Source organism: Phaethon aethereus (genome assembly GCF_964289735.1).
Source record: "Phaethon aethereus genome assembly, contig: HAP1_SCAFFOLD_623, whole genome shotgun sequence".
NCBI classification, from domain to species: Eukaryota; Metazoa; Chordata; class Aves; order Phaethontiformes; family Phaethontidae; genus Phaethon; species Phaethon aethereus.
In genome coordinates this window covers 1-19,578 of record NW_028114200.1, presented here as the reverse complement: position 1 = coordinate 19,578, position 19,578 = coordinate 1, and the positions used below count along the sequence as shown (strand labels likewise).

Genomic DNA, 19,578 nt, shown 5'->3' with positions numbered 1-19,578 from the left:
CTTACCGGCGTTTCCTACTCTCGGTCCCGGCCGGGTCTCCTCGCCGTGACAGCTCCTTCAAGCTCGGGGCGTTTGTAAAGGGAGGCGTCTCCGGGGAAAGCTCGAGGAAGGCGCGTGTGCCTCGGCCGCCGTCCGCCGTCTGGCGCCGGCCCACCGGGCCTCCGCCCACCTCGACATGTCCCCGACTGCTCGGGACGGAGCGAGCGGCTGAGCGAGACCTGGGCGTCCCCCGGCGCGGGCAGGCGAGCGAGCGAGCGGCCGACTCTCTCCTGAGGCACCGGACGACAACAACCGGCGAGGCCCCACCCGCGGCCCGTCCGTCCCGAGCGGCGGCTGGCAGCCTGCTCTTCCACATTGGAGGACGGCCCTGGCAATCGCCGCAGAGCTCCGCTCCCTTTGGTCGACAAGGACGTCAGTCAGGGCAGTGCGCCCGCCCTCCACGGGGACAGAGACGAGGCCCCTCCCACAGGCTGGAGCGCTCGGGGTTCTGATTGGCTGTCGGGGACAAAGACAGGGGGAGCGGCTGTCAATCATGGCAGGGGACTGCGCGGCGCCGCCACCCGGCTCGGCGGGGCGCTGCGTCCCCGGGGGCGGGGCGCTACTCCTGCGGGGGAGGGGCGAGGGCCGGACCGTCCGGTACCGGAACGCTCGGACGTGGCGGCGCGTTTCCCACCGGGCCGCGCAGCGACAGGAAGTGCCGGCGGAAGCGGAGGGAGGCGGCGGCGGCGGCAATGGCTCTGCCCGGTGCCCCCGCACCGGCCCCGACTGCGGCCCCGGCGCCGCCGCCGCCCACTGTGCTGATGGCGGTGCAGGCGGGGCTGGCGCGGCCCTCCCGCCTCCCGCCGCTGCCCGCCGCTGCCGCGCTCCGCCTGCAGCTCAGCGTCGAACAGGCGGCCGGCGGGCAGCGCCGCTTCCGCCTCGGTTTGCGGGACCGGGAGGCGGCCGGCGGCACGGTGAGACCGGAGGGCCCCGGGGATGGCGCGGGGGCGGGGAGCAGAGGCAGCGCGGTGCCGCTGCTGCCGGCGGGCAGCGGCCGGGGGGGGGGGGGGCGTGTCCCTGCCCGGGGGGGTCTGCCGGTCCCTGCCCGGGGGCTGCCTGCACTCCCACCGGCCACCCTAACCACAGCCGACCCCCCCCGCCTGGGGGAGGGGGGCGGGTCCCAGGCCGTGTCTGCCCCACCGGGGCATCCTGAATCCCGCCGGCGGCCGCGGGCAGCTCCGCCGGCGAGGGGGGACCGTGGCCGCAGCGGGGAGGGGGCTGGGAAGGAGGGGCTGCGCGGCGTTCCCTCGCAGACCCCGCGCTGGGGAGGCTTTGAGCTGCTGGGCTCTTCTCCTGCCTGCCCCTGCCTGTGCCCTGCCTGTGCTGACAGGGCTTTTTGGGGGAAGCTGGTTTCTGGACAGCTCCAAGGAGCTCAAGGCTTCCAACGTTTTCAGCGTTGATCCCCTATGCCCCGCGGGGTGAACCCCCGGGTTGGGTGTGCTGCCCGCTGTCCCCGCGGCAGCGCGTGCCGAACCACCGCTGTCGGCTTTGGGCACCAGTCTAGGTTTCTCCATTCTCCACCTCTTTGGATGGAGCAGCCCTTGGTTTCCCTGGGCGCTTCAGCTTGGGGGGGGAAATGAGCGTTGTAGGTGCTCGGTGGGGAAGGGCAAGACTTCCCCTCGTTCTTGCGGGCTGCCGGGCGAGCGGTGAAGCCTCGCTGTGGGGTGCTTGCACTGTGCCCCCGACTGCCCTGCCCTCCTTGGACCTGCTCCAGCTGCAGCACTAGTTCTGTGTCATCGAAACACAGCCTGGTTTGGATGGGAAGGGACCTTTCAAGGCCATGTAGTCCAACCCCCACCATGAGCAGGGACGTCCCCAACCAGAGCAGGGTGCTCAGAGCCCCGTCCAGCCTGACCTGGGATGGTCCCAGGGACAGGGCATCCACCACCTCTCTGGGCAGTCTGGGCCGGGGGTTCACCACCCTCACTGTCAAAAACTTCTTCCTTAGATCTAGCCTAAATCTCCCCTCTTTTAGTTTAAACCCATCACCCCTTGTCCTATCGCTACAGGCCCTGCTGAAAGCCCCGTCCCCACCTTTCTCCCCAGCCCCTCTCAGCCCTGGCAGCTGCAATAAGGTCTCCCCGGAGCCTTCTCTGCTCCAGGCTGAGCCCCCCCAGCTCTCCCAGCCTGTCCTCCCAGCAGAGCTGTTCCAGCCCTCGGAGCGTCGCTGGGGCCTCCTCTGGCCCCGCTCCAGCAGGTCCGTGTCTCTCCTGTGCCGAGGGCTCCAGAGCCGGACGCAGCACTGCAGGGGGGTCTCCCCAGAGCGGGGCAGGGGGGCAGAACCTCCTCCCTTGCCCCGCTGGCCACGCGGCTTTGGGGGCAGCCCAGGACACGGGTGGCTTCTGGGCTGCGAGCGCACGTTGCCGGCTCATGTCCAGCTTTTCACCCACCAGGACCCCCGAGTCCTTTTCCGTGGGGCTGCCCCCCATCCCTTCACCCCCAGCCTGTGCTGGTTGCCCCAATCCTGGTGCAGGACCCTGCCCTTGGCCTTGTTGAGCCTCCTGAGGTTCACGCAGACCCACTCCTCCAGCCCACCCAGGTCCCTGTTTCAGGAGCAGACCCGCTCCAGGCTGATTTTCCCCTGCTTTAGTCAGCCCCAGGCGCGGCTGCACGTGGACCAAGACCCTTCCTCCTGTCTGACACGCTGGGGCTGGGCTGTCTTGCTGAGCTCCCCACACCACTGCCCTGCTCTCGCGGTGCCTTTTCCTCTCCACCCCTGCTCCAGGTTCTGTTTTGTGCCATGCTGGAAGTTTCCCCTCTCCGAGTCACCGCTCCCAGCACTGGGGAGGTGCTCAGGGAGGGGGGTGGAGGCGACGGTGCTGTCGGCTCTGATAAACATGCGAGGGCTACGTGGCGGAGCAGAGAGCTGCCTTTCCCCTGTGCTGCCCTCGGAGCCAGTGCTCAGCTCCACGGCCATCGGTGCTCCTCCTTGCAAAGGCTGGGTTTCTCGGCTTCATGTGGGGCAAGGCGTGACTGCTCCTGCCGGCTGTGCTGCGCAGCGGGGTGCAGCGGCAGTGACCGGGCACAGCGCTGCGCTTTGCGTGGCTCAAGCCCTATAAGTGCCGTGTAAACCCCGAGTGGCAGCGGTGCTGCCGGGGAGCTGGCGTGGGCCCCAGCTGACGCTCCCCATCCAGTGGTGGCTCCTGCCACACCGACACGTGCTGGCGGCTCAGCCGTCACCACGGGTGCTCGCATGGTTAGCTTGAACATGGGTTTCGGTTTCTACCGGGGCACGGTGGGGCTGCGGCTCGTGCCTCTGAGAGCGGCGTGGGGTTGTGCGCGAGGCAGCAGCTCAGCCTGGGAGACGAGTGATGGGATGAGCTGAGAGGCAGCGTGAAAGGGAAACGCAGTCCCTGGCGAGACTCCCGAGTCTGGTCCTGATCCCACCTCTCCTTCTCCCTGCTCAAGGTCAAAGCGCTGCAGGGAGCGGTAACACATGGCAGCCGAGCCAGCCGCCCTGCCGGAGCGTGGCATTGAGCCCCTCTGCCCCTGGGAGATGCGTGCCGGCTGCCCCGGCCTCCCTGGGCTGGATTCCTGTCCTGGGTCAGGCGCGGAAGGCAGCACTGGGCCAGCCCCAGATGGCAAATGGTGTCAGACCCACTGCTCTGCCGGCAGCTGACCGTAGGGCGAGCCAGCCGCTGGTATGAAACGTGGCAGCACCGCGGGTCCTCTCAGCCTCCCCTTGCCATGGCAGCGTTAATCTCGCGGTGCGCTGCCGCCCGCCCTGGCCTGGCATAATGGGAGGGCTCCGGCACGGGATCTCTGCCCGGGATCCAGCTGGCAGGCAGCTCCCATGGGGAAGGAGTGTGGTCTGTGCCTGTGGGGAGGGGATCGGCTCTCGGGATGGCCCCAGGAGCCTCCACCAGCACCAGGGAGCTGCTCAGCCCTTGCAGGGCTGTGAGCTGGGAGGGAGGAGGAGGGGGACGAAGTTGTGTGTCCAGTGTCCTCTCCTCTGGTGCAGCTTCAGAAGCGGAGGCTGGAGGCGAGAGGCTCCTCGACCTCAGGAGAGGTTAAACAGCCGAAACCTCCTGTCCCAGCCCTGGGCTGGTCGCTCGGTGCCTCTCAGACCCAGTGAAGGTGGAGGCTGAGCGGGGGGTGTCTGTTTGGCTGCAGGTACCTGTCACCAGCCCACCTCCCCGCTCCCACCACCTCCCTTCCTTCCCTGAAGCCCCCCGGGGCAGGGGCTGTGCCCCTGGGTGCCCCTTGGCACAATGGCAGGAGCTGGGAGCTCCAGGCACCCAGCGAATAGAAACCCTGTTTTCCCAGACCTTTTCCTAACGTATTGGAGCTGGGGGCAGCAGGCTGACGTGGCCGTGTGTCAGGGACAGCCGTTTCTGACTCGGAAGGTGGCCCTGGCAAAGGTGCATCTCGGGACTCTGCTCTGTGGCCGAAAGCGCTCGGTTCCTCCCTGGCTTTAGTTCCTTCCCCTGGGATATGGGTGCGGAGGATGCGGACAGGAGCTGCTCTGGGGTTAGTTTTACCCTCCGGGCTGACACGTCAAAGGGAAAGCTGCCCCCAAGAAGGGGCTTTTCATCAGCTTCTCTCTTTTTTCCCCCCATTCCTGTGGTCCTGGTGCTGGGACAGGGGCCAGCAGGCCGGGGTGGGGGGACTTGGCAGGACATTGAACTTGGATGAAGGGCAAGGAAACCAGCAGTTTCCCTTGAACTTCCTCTGAGCCCCCTCCATCGTCCCTGTACGGCTCTGCGCGGTGCAGGCAGGCAGCGCTTGCCTGCTTCCTGCTCGCTGCCTGCTGGGACGCGGTGGCAGGTGGCTGCGCAGAGCCCTTCCCTGCGCCCCAGCTCCTCCCGAGCTGCCATTTTACCAGAAGCGGAATTGAAAGCTCCGGCGTGAAGCGGTGCCGGCTGGGGGCGAAGCGGGGCTGGGCTGCCCTCAGGACGGCCGGGGCTCTCCTGCGGAGGCTGGTCCTGCGCCCCGCGGGGAGCTGGCAGAGCCTGTCTGCGCTGAGCCCCCAGGTGTGTGTGTGTGGGGAGGGGTCTTCCCAAGGCTTGTAAAAGGGGGAAGGACCCGGCTTCCCCCAAGAGCTGGTGTCATGGCAGCCCGACTTGTCTTAGATGTCTCCTGCGCTTTGCTCTTGAGAGAGGGGAAGGAGCAAACGTGGGAGAAGGGGTGTGTTTAGCTGTGTGTGCACGCGGGGCAGACGGCCGCGCCGGTGCAGGGTGGCTGGGGATCACTCGGCAGGCACCAGGTCACTGGCTGCGAGCAGGTCACAGCCCTCGGTCTTCTGCGGTGGCCTCTGGCCAGGATGGGGGATGTGGGACTGCAGGCAGCAGGGCGGCTGCTGAGCCATGGCAGGAGGGTTGGCGTTTCGGGCTGGGTTTGTAGCTCGGCACCCAGGGACGGAGGGTTGCGGTTGGCTTGGCGCGTGTTTCTGTCCACACTTATCCCATGAGGAACCATCGTGGAGGAGAGGGACAGCCCCATGTCCCCGGGTCCTGGCTTGGACACCGTGCCGGGCGGTTGCCCCCTTGCCTGGTGCACCGTCTTTGTCCTGGCTCCATCGTGGCGTGATCTTCTCGTCCTTCTGATTGCCCCAGAACGTCGCCGAGTACGACCTCAAGGACATCTCGTACAAGGTGAGGAGCCCCACGTGCCACGAGCTGACGGTCCTCGGCTCCTCGGACGAGCCCATGGTGTTTAACTTCGAGGAGGAGCGGGAGGCGCAGAAGTGGTGGACGATCGTCAGCAGCTCCCTGCGGGAGGTGCAGAAAGGTCGGTGCGGGCAGGCGGCTGCCCGGGGGCTGGCGGGGCGGGCGGCTGCCCGGGGCATCTGCCCGCTGCCCAGAGGGGCTCCCAGGCTTTTGCCTCCCCAGCTGGGAGACAAGGCTGGGGCTGGTCCTGCTGCGAAATAATTTGGGTGTGCAATGCCAGCTGCTTCTGGCTCCCCGAGTGCTGGGGCAGCATCTCAGCCCACTCCTTCTCCGGGCCGGTAACTCCTGGAGAGGGACATTCGGAGGGTGTCGGCATGCATTGGAGGATCCGAGGGGGCGGAGGAGACCCCAGGAGACGGGACGTATTGTGGGCAGCGATGTGGGAAGAGGGGTGACTGTCCCAGCCCCACGTGCTGGGTGGGAGCTGCTGGCTTGAAGGGAGAAAAGCAACACTGGGAAGGTCTGGGGAGCCGGAGGAGCGCGGTGCATCTCTGCTGCCCTTGCCCCCATGGTCCTGGGAGCTCCTTGGGGAGGACGGTCGGCGACGGTCACTGCGCGGGGGTGGCACTGCCCTGCTCTGACGCACTCCTGCCTTCCCTCAGCCTCGGACAGCACGCTGGCGTCCCAGGCCTCGTCCCTGCCCGCGGCTGCCTCTGCAGATCAGGATCCGGAGGCGGCTCTGTCCTTGGAGCTTTCCGAGAAAGGTATTTGAGGGGGGAGGTTTCTTGGTTCTTTTTGTATATCAGGAGTTACTGGCCCTCCACGGGAGACAGGCTCAGACCCAGGTCCAGCTGCTCCCCTGCCTGTGGCTCTTATATCGCAGAATCGTTGAGGCTGGAAAAGATCCCGGACTTCACTGAGTCCAATCGTTAACCCGACGCTGCCAGGCCCACCACTAAACCGCGTCCCTGAGCGCCACGTCCACGCGTCTCCCAAATCCCTCCGGGGTGGTGACTGCACCACTGCCCTGGGCAGCCTGTTCCCGTGCTGGACAACCCTTTCGGGGAAGACATTTTCCCCAATACCCAATCCAAACCGTCCCTGGCGCGACTTGAGGCGTTTCCTCTCGTCCTGTCGCTTGTTATTTGGGAGGAGAGACCGACCCCCACCTCGCTACACCCTCCTGTCGGGCAGCTGCGGAGCGATAAGGGCTCCCCTCAGCCCCCTCTTCTCCAGGCTGAACACCCCCGGCTCCCGCAGCCGCTCCTCTCAAGACTCGTGCTCTAGAACCTTCTCCAGCTTCGCTGCCCTTCTCTGGACTCGCCCCAGCACCGCAGTGTCTGTCTTGGGGCCCAGACCCGAACACGGAATTCGAGGTGCTGAGTGCCGGGGCACGGTCCCTGCCCTGCTCCTGCTGGCCGCAAGCCAGGATGCCCTTGCCCTTCCTGGCCACCCGTGGAACTCTGGTCCCATGGCAGAGAAGCTTCCCCCAGGGCAGGGCTGGGCCGTGCGTCCCGGGAGGCCGCTGCGGGCGGTCAGCTCCGCCAGGCTGTGCAGGGAGGGACAGAACTAAGCTCCCAGCGGCCCCAAATTCCCTCGGTGCTCTCAGCTGCGCCTCTCCGGCGCGTGGCAGCTCCTCCTGCCTCAGGAGGCTGTACTGTGCTGCCAAGGAGCCTTTTACAGAGCTCCTGCCGCCCTTCAGCGCTCCTTCCATGCTGATCTAAACCAGAATTACTGTTTCTAGAGGTGAGGCTGTGGCGCACGCCTGTCTGGGTGCTGGCCTTGCCGGTGCTGCCGGTGGCAGTGGCTGTGCCGTGCTCCAGGGCGGGTGTTTGCAGACCGGCTGCCGCTTTACGGTTCTCCCTCTCCGCCCCGCCGCAGAGGACCTGGCGCTCCACCTCGCCCAGGCGATCGAGTACGGAGACGAGGAGGTGGCCTCGCAGTGTGCCGTGGCCCTGGCTCGCCAGCAAGCCACGCTCAGCATCCTCTTCAAGGAGTCTAACTACCCCACGGACGATATCAGGTGAGCACCTCCGACCCTCGCGTTCTTGGAACCAACGTCAGCACACCTCCGGTTCCTCTGCCTCCCCGTCCGGGCCCACGGGAGCACGACCCGTCTCGGGTGGAGCCTGCGGGCAGCTGCCTGCTGTGCCGTGAGCCTGCGGCCGTCCTGCCTTCCCAGCCAGCACCTCCTCCCCTGCAGCTCTGCCGTTTTGCTGGATGTTTGGGTCGCTTGCCCCGTGGCCCTGGGCCGTGTGGCCCTTGGGTCTGTCCTTGCTACAGGCAAACCCACGTAAAAGTGATGATGCGGGATGCTTGCAAGTCTGTCAGGGGCTGGCAGAGCCAGGACGGCACCCTGCAGCCCCCGGAGCAGAGCTGCTCCGTGAATTCCTCTACCGTCCGTTGGGACCGGTCTTGGCAGGAGAGGGAAATGGGCAGCTGGTGCTGGGGAAGCCACAGCTTTCCTGGAGGAGTGTGGTATCCTGGGGTTTGTACTTCCCTAGCTCCCAGGAGGAAGGAGAGGCGGGATGCAAGCACAGGATATCAGATGGTACCAAAAAAGCCGGCAATCCAGAGGGTGAGCCCAGCTGGGCAGCAGCCGGCACAGCAGGGACCTGATCCTGTGGGGCCTTCAGGCTCAGCTCGAACGCAGGCGTGCCGCTCTGCGCCGTGAGGAGGCTGTCACCAGCTGCAGGGACAGCTTTCCCCCTGCCTGGGGGACCTGGGGACGCCCCCCCGGCAGCCTCCCCCCGTCCCCGCTCCAGAGCGCGCTGCCACGTGCGGCGCGCGTTATGTAAAAGGTCTCCAGGAAGATTCAGGCACCAATTTCGTGTCAAGACGGCGCTAGCCAGGACCAGACGGAGGAGATCCGCGGGTAAACGCCGGTAATTGGGAGGAGTTGTGTGAACTTCTCTAACGCATCCATCTCTCTTCTCCAGCATGAAGGTCGGCGTGGAGGATGCGACGTCTTCCGCAAGCATCACCATCAGGGTCCGTGCTCACACTACAATAGCAACGCTCAAGCAGCAGGTACGGAGTGGTGCGAGGGCATCGTCCCCGCCAGCCTGGCGCTGGGGGTTGTGCAGCGGGAGCCCCCAGCCCATCCAGGAGACGGGAGCCCCTGGGGTCCCCACAGCCCCCTTTTTAAATGCTCGTAGCTGCTGTGTAGCTCCCTTTGTGCAGCTGGCTCTTCACCGGTTCTCCTGGCTTGCCGATGCGTGCCAGCATGGCGCTGGCCTCTGTCGAGCCACGAGGCAGGGTGAGAAGCTGTGGGGAAGCCGTGGCTGCGGGCTCACCACTGAGCTTCTCCCGCTGCCCAGGTCTTCCAGGATTATGGGTTCCACCCCTTGGTTCAGCGCTGGATCATCGGGCAGTGCCTGTGTGTGGACGAACGGACCGTTTCCTCCTACGGCATCCGCAGGGATGGCGACACCGCGTTCCTCTACCTGCTCTCAGCGAAGATGGCCGAGCTCACCGAGCAGCGCTACGAGGAGGACCAGGCACAGGTCATGCTCAGCTCCACCTCCTTGCTGCCCGACGCCGCTGGGGAAAGGCGCAAATACAACACCCTGCCCAACATGTCTCCGAAAAAAGGTCTGTGGCTGCCGGCGGGGAGGGCAGCCCGGGTCCCGCCTGCATCCGGCATAGGGTACCAAACCGGGTGTGGCAGCGGGGAAGGGGACCCCGGCATCGGGGTGCTGCTGTCGCCTCTGCGGGAGCGGCTGCTGTGCCAGGGGTGGGTGAGGACCTGTTGGGGGTCTCTGGGTGGTACCGCCGGGGCTGGAGAGCAGGGCGGTTGCTCGGACCCTGCTGCACCAGCAGAAAAGGCTGAGCGGCTTCTCCAGGGTGGAGCAGAGCGGGGCTCTGGGAGCCGATACCCTCTGTCTTGGGAAGGCACCGCTTGCCTGCACCCTCTGTGCTGCCCAGCGTGCTCGGGAAGAGCCTCTGTGGCCTTCCCGTTGCTCTTCTCTGTGCCGAAAGCGGGGTGGCGGGGAGAGGTCCGGCGTCCACCCTGGGCCCTCCTCTCGTCGTACATCAGAGCTCTGCGCCGTCACACCGAGCGCGGGAGCGCGGTGCGAGCCGTTGGGCTACGTGGGGCCGCGAGTGGGTGCGGCGCCGTGGGCCGACCCTGCTTGTGCCCGCGGGCTGGGGCCGGGCTGGTCCCCGGGATCCGTGCTCCCTGCCCGGGGGCTGGCCTGGGGCGAGCGGCCTCTTCCCTGGAGAGAAGAGGGCTATCCTGGCGCAGCGCGGCACCCTCGGCCAGGTCTGGCTGCCGGGTCCCGTGTCGATCCCTGGCCTGGTTGTAACATCCCTCTTCCCTGGCGTCGCTCTCCAGGCCGGGGGAAGATGGACATCGGTGAGATCAGCCAGCACTTGGACGCGCTGCAGATCGGCAACCTTTTCAGCGCCCAGCCAAAACCTGCCGCCGCGAGCCTGCCCTCGCCAGTGCAGGTACGCAGCCCACGGCTTGTCCCCTGTCGCCACCCTGCTCTGCTGTCCCAGAGTCCTCCCTTTCTCCCAGTCTGGGTGGTGCTGGGGAAAGGTGGGTGCTCCCTCTGCATCCTATCCCCCCTCCTCTCCCCAAAGCACTTTTCCCAGCTGCTGCATCTCTGGCGTGTTCCCGCAGGCGGGCTGGTCTTGTCCAAAATGCACCTTCATCAACAAGCCCACGCGGCCGGGCTGCGAGATGTGCAGCACGGACCGGCCCGATGACTACGTGGTCCCTGGCAGCTACAAGCCGGACGAGATGGAGCTGTGGAGGATGCAGCAGGAGCAGGAGGGGATCCTGCAGTACCAGCAGGTAAGGGGGCTCGCCGTCCACCCCGGGAAGCCGCTGTGCTCCCCGTGCTCGAGGCCAGACCCCAGGAGGATCGGGCAGCGGCGGGATTCAGAGGGTCACGGGCACACGGATCCTGCACTGCTCTGGGAAACGGGCTGGGAAGGAGAGGCAGACGCCCCGAGGGGCTGTTGCAGCCCCCTTCCTCTCACTGCCAAGGGGCAGCCACTGCCCGCCCGTGCGCCCCGGGGACTGGCAAGAGATGCTGCATTGTGAGCGCGGCGTCTTCTGGCTGTTGGAGGAGGTTGCCGCCGTGGCAGGGATCTGACCGCTCTCATTTGCCTGCGGCCCTGCGAGGGCCGGCAGCAATCTGTGGCAGGGCAGAGATCTGTGACCCCGCGGGCAGAGCTTGGCAGGATGCGGCACCCCGGTCCGGCAGGTCGTCCTTCTCTTGCCTCGCTGCGTAGCGAGGTGTGTGTCGTGGCAGCAGCCCCGTGCCGAAGAGCTGTCAGGCTGCGCCTTCTCCTGTGTGCTGGAAAACGTTTCCCATTTCCTAGAAACGCAGCGGGGGGCTCCGATGAGACCTCCCGCCCCCAGGGCCCCGAGGTCAGGGTGCGCTGCGGGACTCAGGAGGCCTCCGGCTCAGCCACTGACCAAACCTTCTCTTCTTTCTTTTTTCTCTTGTGCCGGGATCCCGCTAGGAAAAGGGAAGGAGAGAGGATGGCTCAGCTGCGCACTGCGTCCTGGGCTCGGGTTCCTTGGATGACTTCATCCACCTGTCCTCCGAATTCTGCTAGCCGCCCCGTGCCTGGCCCACCCGGACGCCCCGTCCTGCCCCACCGGCCAGGACCCGGTGCCCGCCAGGAGCCGGTGCCCGCCAGGCCGGTCCCCGCGTGCGCCCAGCGGCTGCCGCCGGGCCACCCCCTTGCTCAGACCCTAGAGTTGATGCGGGAACTTTCTGCAGGAGAAAAGCCGGTGGGGCCTGGGCTCAGCCCCGAGCTGTGGGGGGGATGTGCCACTCGCTGGGGGGGCTCCAGGAGCGGGGGGCTGGCAGGGGAGCGCCGGGGGCTGGGCCCCTCAGGATCGCAGGAGCAGCCCTGTGAGCGCGGTGCCTCCCAGGTTAACGGCATCCGGCGTGTTGCTGCTCCTGCCCCTGGTGCCAGTGGGGATGGGGGCACATCCTGACCTCCTGGGGTGCTGGAGGTTTCCCTTTCGCCTCCCCGCACCGGCAGCCCAGCCCTCTCCACCCGTGCCCGGCCAGAGCCCCTTGGCCTTGCTGCCGCTCTGCCCTGTGCCCGTGCGGCCCCTCGGGCTGAGGCGGGGTCTGAGCCCCCTCCGGGGTAGGGATGGCGTGAGGTGAGCGTGGCCGCCCCACTGCTGCCTTCCTGCTACTGTCCCGTGCGCAAGGGCCTCGGGGAAGAGCTGGCGGGGCCGGGGGTTGGCACCGCCGTCACTGACAGTGCTTGGCCTGGAACTGCTCTGGGGGTCTCTGAGGTCTGGGGGTCTCTGAGGCTTGCGGGGAGCATGCTCTGGGGCATCTCAGGCTCGGGCTTTCTTCCGTGCTCCGTAGGCAGAGGGGTGGCATCATGGCAGGGTGGTCTTAAGTGCTGGCTGGGGGTTGCTGTGGCCCTGAGCCCCGCTTGCTTCGCAGGCGCCAGCCCTTACCGGGGCGCTGGCCCTGTGGCATCCATGGCAATAGGTCAGGGGCCCGATAGCTGAGGTGTGGCCATGGGCTTGGGGGTCCCCAGTGCCACGCTCCGCTCCCTGGCTGCCGTGAGCCCTGCGCTCCCCCCGTCTGGCACTGAGACGGGCAGAGCCGCTCCGCCTGAACCAGCATCCGCGTGGGCTCTGTGCCGTGGGTCCCGCCGGCGCCTGGCACTGCCGGCGCTCTGGGGGGCGGCAGGTCTGGTTATTCCATGTTGCACTTTGCATTAGGTATCTCATTGCTCAGGGTTGGGCTTGTCCCCGTGGGGAGCCGTGCGTCCCCTGGGCCGGGGGGCAGAGGGGACCCTTGGTTTGGCTCTGGCTCCTTGGGCAGGAGCGTGCCTCCCGAAGGGGCTGTGGATGGATTCCTTCCCTCATTAAAGCCTTATCCCACCAGTGAGGCTCTGCCGTCTTCTTGTGCCGGCGGCTCTGCGGCACAGGGGGAGATGCCCTGGGCTGCCCGGGGGGATGTTCCTGCAGTGAAAGGGGTGGGCTGGAGGAGTGGGTCTGCGTGAACCCCATGAGGCTCAACAAGGCCAAGGGCAGGGTCCTGCACAGGGGTCGGGGCAACCAGCCTAGGCTGGGGATGAAGAGATGGGGCGCAGCCCCATGGAGAAGGACTCGGGGGTCCTGGTGGGTGAAAAGCTGGACACGAGCCGGCAACGTGCGCTCGCAGCCCAGAAGCCACCTGTGTCCTGGGCTGCCCCCAAAGCCGCGTGGCCAGCGGGGCGAGGGAGGGGATTCTGCCCCCCTGCCCCGCTCCGGGGAGACCCCCCTGCAGTGCTACGTCCAGTTCTGGAGCCCTCGGCACAGGAGAGACACGGACCTGCTGGAGCGGGGCCAGAGGAGGCCCCAGCAACGCTCCGAGGGCTGGAACAGCTCTGCTGGGAGGACAGGCTGGGAGAGCTGGGGGGGCTCAGCCTGGAGCAGAGAAGGCTCCGGGGAGACCTTCCTGCAGCTGCCAGGGCTGAGAGGGGCTGGGGAGAAAGGTGGGGACGGGGCTTTTAGCTGGGCCTGTAGCGACAGGACAAGGGGTAACAGTTTTGAACTGAAAGAGGGGAGGTTTAAGTTGGACATAAGGAAGAAGTCTGTGACACTGAGGGTGGTGAACCCCCGTCCCAGGCTGCCCAGAGAGGTGGTGGATGCCCCGTCCCTGGGAACATCCCAGGTCAGGCTGGACGGGGCTCTGAGCACCCTGCTCTGGTTGGGGACGTCCCTGCTCACGGTGGGGGTTGGACTACATGGCCTGTAAAGGTCCCTTCCCACCCAAACCGTTCGATGAGTCTGTGAAATGAGGGGAAGGCAGGCGCTGCCTCGCGGGGCTGCACAAGCGCAGGGGGCTGCCGACCCCTCCTCAGCCACATGTGCTGAAGCTCGGCCTCGGTGCTGTGGAGGGAGCGGAGGCTGGAGGTCTGCTGGGTGCTGGGGAGGGGGCGTGGGGTGGGACGTGGCGGCTTCCTGACAAAATGCTGAGCCCTGGGGGTTCGGGACTGCAGCGACTGCAACATGTTGGCGCCATGTGTCACCAACACCCAAGCTCCGGCAGCCTCGGCTTCCCCAGCCTGGTGCACGCGGGGAGCAGGGGCCGTGCTGCCTTCTGCACTGGCCACAGCAACGCACGCAGAGAATCACGGGGCTTCAAACCGTTAAAGTGCCCCAGAAACGCCCACGCTGCCCCTCCGGGTGCTGCTGGGACCCCAGTGGCTGCCGGGGCTCGGTACTCGCGTCCCTCGGCTGCACGGGCATGGGGATGGGCTGGGGAAATGCCGGGGTACGGCTCGGTGCTGGGTCTGACTGTACGCCCGGGGGTGCAGCCCTGCTGCTGGGGCAGCTGCCGCCCCCTCCTCTGCAATCCTCTCCCCGGGGGGCTCCCTGCAAATCCAGACCCAACCCCCTGAGCGCAACCGTTCCTCCTGGCTACCGAACCTATGGGGGACTTGGGACAAGTGGCCCTGGTCACTTGGATGGCGGCCACGAGGGCCGCAAGAGGTGTGGAGTCATGCCAGCCTCGCGGTGCCATGCCGGCTCTGCCGGTGGCAGCCATGCTCCCCGTGGGGCAGAGCCAGAGATGCCCCTTCCAGCCGGGTACCCTCAGCTCCAGCTCAGGAGCCGGCCCATGGGGCACGAGGCCAGGGGCTGCTGGAGGGGATGGCAGTGGCAAACGCTGGTCTCGGGCCCCTCCGCAGAGGGAGTCGAGCCTGGCTTGGGGGCCAGCGGCAGTGCTGAGGGGCTGACCGGGGGTGTTCCTCGCCGGCAGGCGCTGGAGGCCGAGCGGCTGCAGAACTTCCAGCAGCTGCTGCGGATGGAGGAGGAGGTGCTGGTGCCCAACCGCGAGGTGCTGGAGTGTCGCATCTGCTACCAGCAGGTCGCCCCGGGCGAGGGGGTGCTGCTGCGCGAGTGTCTGCACAACTTCTGCAGGTAACGCCCCACGGGGCGCCCGGCATCCCCGCGGGGGCCAGCCCCGAGACCCCCAGACCCGCTAGCTCTCACAGTGACCAGCCCTGAGACACCCCAGCCCATGCAGTGACCAGCCCCAAGACCCCCCCAGACCTTGTGGTGACTGGTCCCGAGACCCCCCTGAGCACTCACGGGGTCTGGCCTCGAGACCCCCCAGCCTTTGTGGGCTCTAGTCCCAAGCCCTCTGCCATCGCGGTGACTGGCACCAAGCCCCCCCAGCCCTTGCAGTGACCAGCCCTGAGCCCTCCACTATCGTGGTGACTGGCCTCGAGACCCCCACCATCACGGCAACCAGCCCTGAGACCCCCTGGCCCTCACGGCGACCGGCCCCGAGACCCCCTACTCTCACAGTGACCAGGTGCCTGTTCCCGCAGGGAGTGTCTGCGCCAGGTGATCAACTACAGTGAGGAGCCGGAGGTGGCCTGTCCTTTCCGCGACGACTCCTACGCCTGCGGCAGCCACCTCCAGGAGCGGGAGATCCGGGCGGTGAGCGCATCTCGGGTTCATGCCGGCGGCGCTGGGTGTCCTGGGGCCGCATCCTGACCCTGCCCGTCTCCGCAGCTGGTGTCGCCGGAGGAGTACCGGCGGTTCCTGGAGAGAAGCCTGGTGCTGGCGGAGCAGCGCAGCCAGAACAGCTTCCACTGCAAGACCACCGACTGCCGGGGCTGGTGCATCTACGAGGATTCGGTGAACGAATTTCGCTGCCCCATCTGCCAGGCCCTCAACTGCCTGGTCTGCAAGGTGAGCCCCCGCCGCCATGCCGCTCCCGCCCTCGGCATCGCGCCCTGGCGCCACAGAGGGGGCTCGGGCGGGACGGCGGCGCTGAGCGGTGCCGTCTCTGCACCCCCCAGGCCATCCACGAAGGGAAGAATTGCCGCCAGTACCAGGACGACCTCCGGGCCCAGGCGCAGAACGACGCGGCTGCCCGGCAGACCAACGACATGCTGCAGGTGGGAGCCCCGGGGGCCCGGTGGGGCTGGCGGGGGGCTGGAGCGCATCCCCACGTCCCTCACGGCTGCCTCTGCCCCCACCCCAGACCCTGGTGCAGATCGGGGAGGCCATGCACTGCCCCACCTGCCTCATCATCGTCCAGAAGAAGGATGGCTGCGACTGGATCCGCTGCACCGTCTGCCAGACCGAGATCTGCTGGGTGACCAAGGGGCCGCGCTGGGGGCCCGGGGTGAGCCGTCCGGGGGGCAGGAGGGACCCCCCTGTCCCCACAGGTGGGGTGGGGGATGGCTGAACCTGCAGGGCCCTGGCCCGCTTTCTGGGCACGGCAGAGCTGGCCCCAGGAGCCCCGAGGTGGCTCCCACCCTAACCTTGACCTTGACCTGCTCTTCCCCCTGCCCAGGGTCCTGGGGACACCAGTGGTGGATGTCGCTGCAACGTCAACGGACAGAGGTGCCACCCCCAGTGCCAAAACTGCCACTGAGCCCCTGCCTGGCAGAGCCCGCGGGGGCGGGGGACCCACTGGAGGCAGCCGGGGCCGGGAGACGAGGGTCAGAGCTGGCACCGCGGCCTGAGCGGGGCCCAGAGACGCTTGCGGTCACGGGGGTGCGCCACGTCCAGCAGCCGAGGAAGGAGAGGATGGACATGGGGCCGGGACGGGCTGTGGGGCCCCGTGCCAGTGGGGAGTGGGCAGGGGCCAGGCCCCTGGTGGTGCTGGGACAGGTCGGGGGGGACTCCATGGAGCCTCTGCCAGCAGTGGAGCTGCCGCGGTGGGGGAGTGGCCCAGCCCGGCCGTGCGTGGCATCCCAATAAAGCCAACTGTGTGCCAGAGCCTCGCCCGCCAGCGCTGCCGCAGCAGCGGCGCCGTAATTCATCCCCGAGACAGGGTGATGGGGATCAGCGCTTTAACGAGCCCATGACCCGCTCCCGAGGGGCCGCGGCCGGCACGGGGAGAGCCGCGGTGCAGGCAGACGCCACGCCATGCTTTCCCCTTGAAGAACCAGTATTTTATTTCTGTGTGCCCAGCCCCTCGGAGCGCAGGCCCCCCGGCCGGGGAGGGCGAGCGGCCGCGCCTGGGGGGGCCGAGGGCGACGTTAAATAAGGAGCTGCGGTGGGGGCACGTGCTGGCAGCTGCGCTCCCCCGCAGCCAAGGGGTTGTGCGTGGCCCAGGCAGTGCAGCTGGGGGGGGCGGGCGCACCGCTCCCCCCGCTATTTGGGGGGCCGGTAGACCATTTTCCTGCTCTTCAGCACAGACCATTTGTGGCGCTTCATGTAGTAGAGGAGGGAGACGAGGAGCCCCGAGATCATCAGCATCTGTGGGAAGGAAGGAGTCAAGCCCCTTGTCCCACGGAGCCACTACCCCGGCGTGGGGCCGAGCACGGCACAGGGGCACTGCCGCCCCCCCGGGGCAGGGACCCACCTTCAAGCCCATCCGTTTGCGGTGGTCATGCTCCGGCTCCGCCGCCCACCGCAGGAACGTGCAGATGTCCTTGGCGATCTGTGACATGGTGGCCGGGGTGCCTGGGGAGAGCGAGGAGGGGCTGAGCGCCCCGGGAACCGGCACCCCCCCGGTTCAGCCCCGTGTCGGCCCTGCACCCCTCTTACCGTCATCGAATTCCAGGATCTCGTTGTAGATGGGGGGGGCCATGCCAATGGCCTGGCCCGGGAAGTAGGGATTGTAGTGCAGCCCCTCCCGCACCGTCACGCCGGCTGGGGGGTCACAGTAGCCGGTGAGGAGGGAGAACACGTAGTCCTCGCCCCCGTGCCTGCGATCGGGGGGCAGAATCAGCAGAGACCCCTGGAGCAGTGGGGCCAGAGTCCTCCTCCCCTCAGTGGGGAAGCTCCGCCGGGGACCCCGAGCTCTGTGTGGGCCCGGGACCCACCGAACTGATGCCCCTCTGTCCCTGCGTGAGGCAGTGGCCCCTTACCGGGCGTTGACGATGTAGCTGAGGTCGGGGGGCAGCGCCCCGTTGTTGGCGGCACGCGCCGCCTCGGGGTTGGGGTAGGGCTTGGGGAAGTAGTCGGAGATCTTGCCGGGGCGCGTGAACATCTCTCCGTTCTCATCTGGGCCGTCCACCACCTCCACCTGCGCGGGGCGGCAGAGCCCTGAGCTGCGGTGCCAGGGCGCCGGGCCCGGCAGGACGGCGGCGGGGCCGTCCCGGGGGGACTCACCTCCTCGGCCAGCGCCTTGGCCTCCGCCTCGGTGTGTGTGACGCCGATGAGGTTGCGGAAGGCCAGGTACTCCATGCTGTGGCAGGCGGAGCAGACCTGCTTGTACACCTGGAAACCACGCCGCAGGCTGGGAGGAAGAGGAGGAAGGAGAAGAAGTAGGTGACGGCCCCGGCTCCCTGTTGAGGCTCCCCACGGCCCCGCCGGTACCTGCCGTGGTCGAGGGCGGCCAGCACGCCGCCGTGGCTCCAGGGAAAGCTGGGTGGGTGCAGCTCCAGCTCGCCGGCGCCCAGGGCCGAGCGCAGGGCCAGGGCCAGGCCCCCCCCGCCCGCCGCCAGCAGCCCCAGCGCCGCCAGGGCCGCCTTCCCCTGCGGGAGGGGCCGCCGAAGGACGACATGGCGGCCTGGGGGGCACAGCCATCAGCACCCGGGGGTGGTGGGACCGGGGGGGGGCTCCGTGGCTGGGGCGGGATGGGGCAGGGGGCAATGGGCAGGGCCCGGGGGCAGCCAGGGACACCGGGAAGGGATGGGAGGGGGAACTGGGGACACCGCGCTGGGATGTGGCACACTGGGCAGGGCCGGGGGGCAGAACCGGGGACACCGGGCAGGGCCGGGGGGGACAACTAGGGACAGCGGGCAGGCCTGGGGGGCAGAAGTGGGGACACCGCGCAGGGATGTGGCACACTGGGCAGGGCCGGGGGACACAACTGGGGACACGGGGCAGGGATGGGGGGCAGAACCGGGCACACCGCGCAGGGATGTGGCACACCGGGCAGGGCCGGAGGGGTACCAGGGACATCGGGCACGGACGGGGGGCAGAACCGGGGACACCGAGCAGGGACGGGGGGCAGAACCGGGCACACCGCGCAGGACCGGGGGACACAACTGGGGACACCGGGCAGGGATGGGGGGCAGAGCCGGGCACACGGGGCAGGGATGTGGCACACCGGGCAGGGCCGGGGGGGACAACCGGCGACACCGGGCCCGACTGGGGCGCAGCGGGCAGGGCCGGGGGGTGCCGGGGACGCCGGGCAGAGCGGGCCCGGCCTGGCCCGGCCCCGCGGGGCCGAGCGGCGTCGGGGCCGCCCCCCGCCCGGTGCCCTTCCCGGGGCCGGGTCTCACCGGGGCGGGCGCGGTCCGGGCCCGCGGCAGCAGGAGGCGGCCGTAGGGCCGCAGCGGGAGGCTCCGCACCGCCACCGCCGCCATCGAGGTCGAGGGGACGCTAACAGCCCGCCCCGGGCGTGACGTCTGCCCCCTGACGGCACCCGCCGCCGGAAGAGGCGTCATATCTCCCCGCCGGGCTCCTCGCCCCGCCCAGACAGTAAAACAGCGGCTCCGCTCCCGTCCCGCGGCTCCGCCTTTATTGCAGCGCTGCGGCCCCGACACCTCCCGGTACGGGCCGGGCGGAGAGGGACCCCCGGTACGGGCCGGGGAGCCCACCGCCCCCCCCGGCGCGCACCAGGGGCCGCAGCCCCAAACGGGGGGTCCCCACCTCACCCCCCCCAGGGGCAGGACCCGCACCCCTGTGCCACGGGGACGGGCACAGCACCCCCGCCAGCCCCGCTGTCCGTCCATGGGGCCGGGGGCCCTCACTTCCAGAAGAGAACGTTCCAGAGCAGCAGCCAGCAGGGGTAGGCGCCGAGGGCGAGGAAGGGGAAGAGGAAGGAGCCGTAGAGGTGGTGCTGGAGCAGCCCCTCGGCCACGGCCGCCAGGAAGAGCTGCCAGCCCTCCGCCGCCGCCGCCGGCGCCTCCACCAGCTCCCGCTGCAGGAAGATGCCCAGCAGCAGCGTGACGGCCGGCGTCGCCAGCACCAGCAGCGCCGCCAGCAGCACCCTGCGGCCGGAGGCACGGGCGGTCAGCATCCGCGAGAGCCCCC

At 68.3% G+C, this 19,578-nt stretch overlaps 2 protein-coding genes across 2 annotated transcripts; one reads left to right on the top strand and one right to left on the bottom strand.

Moving 5' to 3' along the window:
- Positions 1-731: 731 nt before the first annotated feature.
- Positions 732-16,018, top strand: LOC309416185 (ranBP-type and C3HC4-type zinc finger-containing protein 1-like; the record flags this gene model as incomplete). Its single annotated transcript, XM_082015759.1, has 14 exons — positions 732-953; positions 5,595-5,769; positions 6,311-6,412; positions 7,530-7,671; positions 8,588-8,678; positions 8,969-9,274; positions 9,996-10,100; positions 10,276-10,449; positions 14,387-14,547; positions 14,961-15,072; positions 15,148-15,327; positions 15,438-15,536; positions 15,623-15,766; positions 15,938-16,018. 14 exons carry the CDS (start codon positions 732-734, stop codon positions 16,016-16,018), a joined length of 2,094 nt encoding a protein of 697 aa, XP_081871885.1.
- A 508-nt stretch (positions 16,019-16,526) lies between these two features.
- CYC1 (cytochrome c1) lies at positions 16,527-18,908 on the bottom strand (the record flags this gene model as incomplete). Its single annotated transcript, XM_082015758.1, is given in 8 exon segments — positions 16,527-16,848; positions 16,955-17,055; positions 17,140-17,300; positions 17,463-17,620; positions 17,707-17,833; positions 17,914-18,073; positions 18,076-18,106; positions 18,825-18,908. Coding segments are annotated over 8 exon segments (927 nt in total). The 3' UTR covers positions 16,527-16,743.
- Between the last annotated feature and the right edge of the window lie 670 nt (positions 18,909-19,578).